This window comes from Tasmannia lanceolata, unplaced genomic scaffold, assembly GCF_043159265.1.
Source record: "Tasmannia lanceolata isolate RefF3 unplaced genomic scaffold, GAP_Taslan_0.1 ptg000024l, whole genome shotgun sequence".
Classification (NCBI taxonomy): Eukaryota; Viridiplantae; Streptophyta; class Magnoliopsida; order Canellales; family Winteraceae; genus Tasmannia; species Tasmannia lanceolata.
This window is the reverse complement of record NW_027518701.1, coordinates 6,783,350-6,788,135: the sequence shown is the minus strand read 5'-3', so window position 1 is coordinate 6,788,135 and position 4,786 is coordinate 6,783,350. Positions and strand designations below refer to the sequence as shown.

Sequence of the window (4,786 nt, the reverse complement as noted above, 5' to 3'; positions counted from 1 at the left end):
GTTTCGTCGGCATCCTCATTAGAGGGGGAGTCTTGATTATTATTATTATCAATTTGATCAGATAAAGAAGCAGAAACTGAAGTAGAGACAGGCGAATAAAAAGAAGAGTCTTTTATTTCATTCAAAGAAATCGAAGTTACATCTGTTGACGCGCCTTCAATGGGCTCAGTATTGAAATCTTTAGAAATCTTTACAGACTCATCAGACTGGACTATCGTATGAACAGACTTGACAGACTCGGTAGACTCAACGGAAGATGCAACGGACTCTGCATCAGACTGAACAACGGCATCAGAAGACTCCTCATCAACGGGCTCGATCACAACTGTACCTGCATCAAAAGAAGCATCAGATATAGCAAACTCTATTTTTGACTCTGAAATGGACATATAGCTAGAGACAACGGATTCTTTGATAGAAACAGGACTGTACTGGATGCCGACTTGGGGTATGACTTGGGAACTCCAGTTCGTGAGGGGTCCCTCAGCTGGGGTGATAAGGCTTTCAGGATCAAGGATCAGCGCATCTCCTCCGATCATGGCTACAATCGGTAACTCAACCTGGAACAGCGAATTCAGAAGACACGGCTCAAGGATATCAGCCCAATCAACCTCCGGTTCGATCTCATGAATCTGCAAACTCGGGTACTCATCTGGCAGCTCCATATCAAAAAATATCTCAAACCCCGGCAGCTCTTGCCCTGTTAACTCATCAACCCACGGCTCTGCGAACCCATAGAATGCAAAGTCATCTCCCTCTCTGCGGTACTTACCATTTCTGATCAGACTAAATGATTTCATCGGCAGCTCTAGACCCTGGCGACGGAGCTCGGACCATTTCCGCATGTAATTTCTCATTTCTCTAATCTCATCACGAGAAGGTTCATATCCGAGTCCGAACAAATCTTCATTCTTTCTCATTACAGGCCATTCGACTATCCCCTGATGATTGTGCCGCACCGGGAAGGTACCCCTGTTTACGCATCATCTTTACAACCCGGGGATTAGTGCTAGTGAGGAACAAAATCTCTTCATTCTTTGCTTTCTCAAATGATATGGCTGTGACTTCTACAGAGAACCCGGCCAGACTAACATCACCTTTCTTTTCTGAGGTACCCTCTTGCAAAATTTGGCCTACCTCCAAATCAGGATCACCCTTGACTGTTATCACTCTGTTGTTTCTGATGAACTTCAGTTTCTGGTGCAGTTCAGGGATAACTCCAACCTTATGGAGCCAAGGTCGGCCAAGCAAGAGAAGGAAAGACGCTTTGATATCGAGCACTTGGAACTCTACTTCAAAGATTTCTCCTCCTATCAGAATTTCAGTTGCTAGCGTTCCAATAACATCGCGTCTGGTACCGTCATACGCCAAAATTCCTTGCTCAGAAGGGATGAAGTCATTCGGCCCAAATCCCAAGACAGTAGCAGTGGCTAACGGACATACGTTCAGTGCGGACCCGTTGTCAACTAATACATCTGAAGCCTTCTTACCGTTACAGACAACAGTGATCTTCAGTGGACGCATATGATTGTGACCCTCAGATGTCAGATTTTCATCAGTGAAAGAAAGAGTCTTGGACACCCTAGCCATTGCTACTAAACCAACCAGCTCATCAGATGTAATATCTACAGATACTTGTGCTGCATTCAACTCTCTTAGTACAACTTGACGGTGCTTTGGGGACGCCATGAGCAAACCCCAAATTGAAATATTGACCTGGGTCTTTTTAAGTTGACGTAAAAGACTCTCATCCTCCTCTTCGCAACTCGGCTTGTTCTGCTTCTGTGCTTCTGCAGCCCTTACAACTTCAGCTGGGTTCTCAGCTCTTAACTCGGCGGGTTTGAAAATTCGCCCACCTCGAGTAACATGGCGGACTTCGTCACATTGATCGTTCAAGAAATCAAAGTCATCGTCATCAAAGCTCAAAACATACGGAACCACATCTTGAACTTCCTCTTCATCGCATTGAAGGATGTAGGGACCAGTAGAAGACTCAGCATAATCATCTTTGTCTCCGCCCAGCACATAAGGTTTCTCTTCCTCTACTTCTTCAACTTCTTCGCCAAATGCCAAGACAGCCGGTGAGTCGGAAGCGATAGCACAAATTAGGGAAGCAGGGTCAAGGAAAGGCTCTTCAGTAAAAACCGCCCCAACTGTAGGTGGAGGCCGCGCAGCATGAGCTGGTAATGGATTCCGGGTAGTGTTTGGCTTAAATACAGCAATTTTTTTCGCTTCTATCATATCCTGAATTTTATGCCTCAAGGCCATGCAGTTATCTGTTAGGTGCCCTGTTCCTTGATGATATGCACAATGCTGATCTTCACGCCAATATCTTGGGAGAATAGGTGGTGGAAGTCTCGGTTCTAAGAGAGTGATCTTTTTGTCTCTTAGTAACTTCTTGAGAGCGACAGATAAAGGGTAAGGTAGCGGATCAAAATGCCTTGGCGCTTTCCTCGCTGGCTGCTCAGTCTCTGCTACAACTCTTCTCATAGGGTGCGCAGCAACCGCATTGTTAACTTCAGGCTTTGAAACTACCATTGGTTTCTTTCCATTCCTTGGATCAAAAGATGACTTCGCCAGAGAACCCTTCAGCAATGCATCTTCAGTTATGGTTCCTGTCTTGATCAAGTGATTGAAATCAGAATAATACTGCGTCGCCATGAAGTGGTAATACTGCGGAGACAAATTCTTGACCACAATTTTGATCTGATCTTCTTCAGAAGGGCGGTTAGTCATCTGGGCCGCTTTTCTCCTCCATCTTCTTACAAAAGGGGTAAACGTTTCCTGAGGTCCTTGCTTTATTGCTTTCAGATCCCTCTTCGTAACTTCAATTCCTTCTTCCATCGAAAATTGCTCAACAAACTTGTTAGCAATTTCGTTTAAAGTTCTGAGTTCTTCTGGTTTCAGATGAAGGAACCACTTCTTAGCTACTCCTGTTAGAGACATCGGAAACACCTTGGCGATCTGCTCTGGAGACAGCCCATACCCTTCTAATTTGAAATGAACGACCTCAGATGACTCCACGGGCACCCCGTCCCATCATATTTATCAAAATCTGGCATTCTGAATTTTGGAGGAAGAGTGACACTAGGGAAAAGAGAAAAGTCAGACATATTGATCTTCTTTGGGCCCTTAACTTGCATGCTTTCAACTTGCTGAGTCAATTTTTCAACTTTATCGACCAATTCCTTCTCTTTGCCTAGCTTAGCTGATTGCGGAAGACAATTCTCCTCTACATATTGCTCGTCAAAGAAATCATCTTCGGGGGAGATGACAGACCGATTAAAGCCTGGAATCACATTAGTAGGATTTTGGACGACAGGTTGTTTCGATGCAGTGGCTTTCTCACTTTTCAACTGAGTAACCTCTTCCTTTAGGGAAGATACCTCTCTTGTAAGGTTCCTCATCATGTCTCTCATTTCAGCCAACATCTCATTTGACTCAACCATTTGGTTAAGACTAGGGGAGACAAGCGGAAATAAAGCTGATGAGATAGGTGAAGAAGATCTACGACTTAGTCTTGACGTAGAAGATTGTCGGGACCAAGTAGGCTGTGAAATGGTAACTTTTTTCGAAGCAATGATTATTGCTTAACTCAGACTCCTGAAATGGAAGTAAGAACACTAATTTTAAATTAAGATAATCAGAAAGAATGTTATGCACAAATTGAAACAAGAGGTAATACGAACACATCTCTCCTCTGGGTAAGAACCAGCAGTACAACAATTGTAAGAAGGATCATGACGGCCCCTCAAACCTAAACGGATAACCATCACACTTAGAGTGTTTGAGATAAAAATCTGACAGCATAACGGCCTTACAAAAAGGATCACGGCATGGTAAACTCCTGGTTTATCACTAACACTAAAGCATAAAGCCATACTCAGAAGGTTTTAAATAAAATCCGGCAGCATAACGGCCCCATAGAAGGATCATAGTAAGGTAAGCTCATGGTTCCTCAATAACCCTAAAGAATACCGGTCGCACTCAATATATTCTGGGTAAAATCCGGCAGCATAACGACTATACAGAGAGATGTGGTAAGGTAAGTACATGGTTTAGCAACAAGCCTAAAAAGATGATGACCACACTCAGGACATTTAGAGAAAATCCGGCAGCATGACAGCTGTACTAGGAGATATGGTACGGTAAGCACATGGTTTATCAATAACCCTAAAGGATAATGGTTACGCTTAAGGTTTTTGGAGAAAATCTGGCAGCATAACGACTCTACAATGAGGGTCTTGGCAACCAAGCATAAAGAATATGCTGACATGGTCAAGATGAAACAGGGCTCTCAGCAAGAACACACACTCTGGTAGTGATAATGGCAAAGTAGACTCATAATTGGCATGCAGAGCGATCTGATCAAGATCGATCAAAGGATCAAGCTCAGGGAAGATAGATCATGGCTATAAAGATAATGATGTGAAACTAATGATCTGATCATAATCCAAAAGACGGATGGATAGGGAGAATGGATTAGATTATGAAAGAAAATCTAAATAAGCAGACCCTAATCTAGTAAATAAATATATATACATATATATACATCCTAACCAGGGGCACCAATCCTAGTCTAATCTAGCGGAGTCAAGGAAGTCTCGACTCATGACAGACAAGTGAGTGTACTCGGACCGCATTTGTAGCCACACGAGGTGAACTACCCTAGTCTATAAATGGGTCAAGGCTCCTAACTCTAAGCTCCACATGTTTAAGCAACACATGTTCATCCCCATATGAATGCAATATATACATATATAAACACGGGCACTTTCTAGTTGGG

General features: G+C 43.3%; 1 protein-coding gene across 1 annotated transcript; it reads right to left on the bottom strand.

The window, feature by feature from the left end:
• Positions 1-906: 906 nt before the first annotated feature.
• Positions 907-2,946, bottom strand: LOC143856965 (uncharacterized). The gene is made up of 2 exons (XM_077367247.1): positions 1,282-2,946; positions 907-1,197 (listed from the first exon to the last, which is right to left on the bottom strand). The coding sequence occupies exons 1-2, from the start codon at positions 2,944-2,946 to the stop codon at positions 907-909; spliced, it is 1,956 nt and encodes a 651-aa protein (XP_077223362.1).
• Between the last annotated feature and the right edge of the window lie 1,840 nt (positions 2,947-4,786).

Bases quoted from the DNA above. Each gene is read 5' to 3' on its own strand.
- LOC143856965 (XM_077367247.1), bottom strand. From the start codon at position 2,946: ATGTCTCTAACAGGAGTAGCTAAGAAGTGGTTCCTTCATCTGAAACCA. The intron at 1,198-1,281 runs GTGCTCGATATC...GAACTGCACCAG, and splicing joins TCTTTGAAGTAGAGTTCCAA to AAACTGAAGTTCATCAGAAA.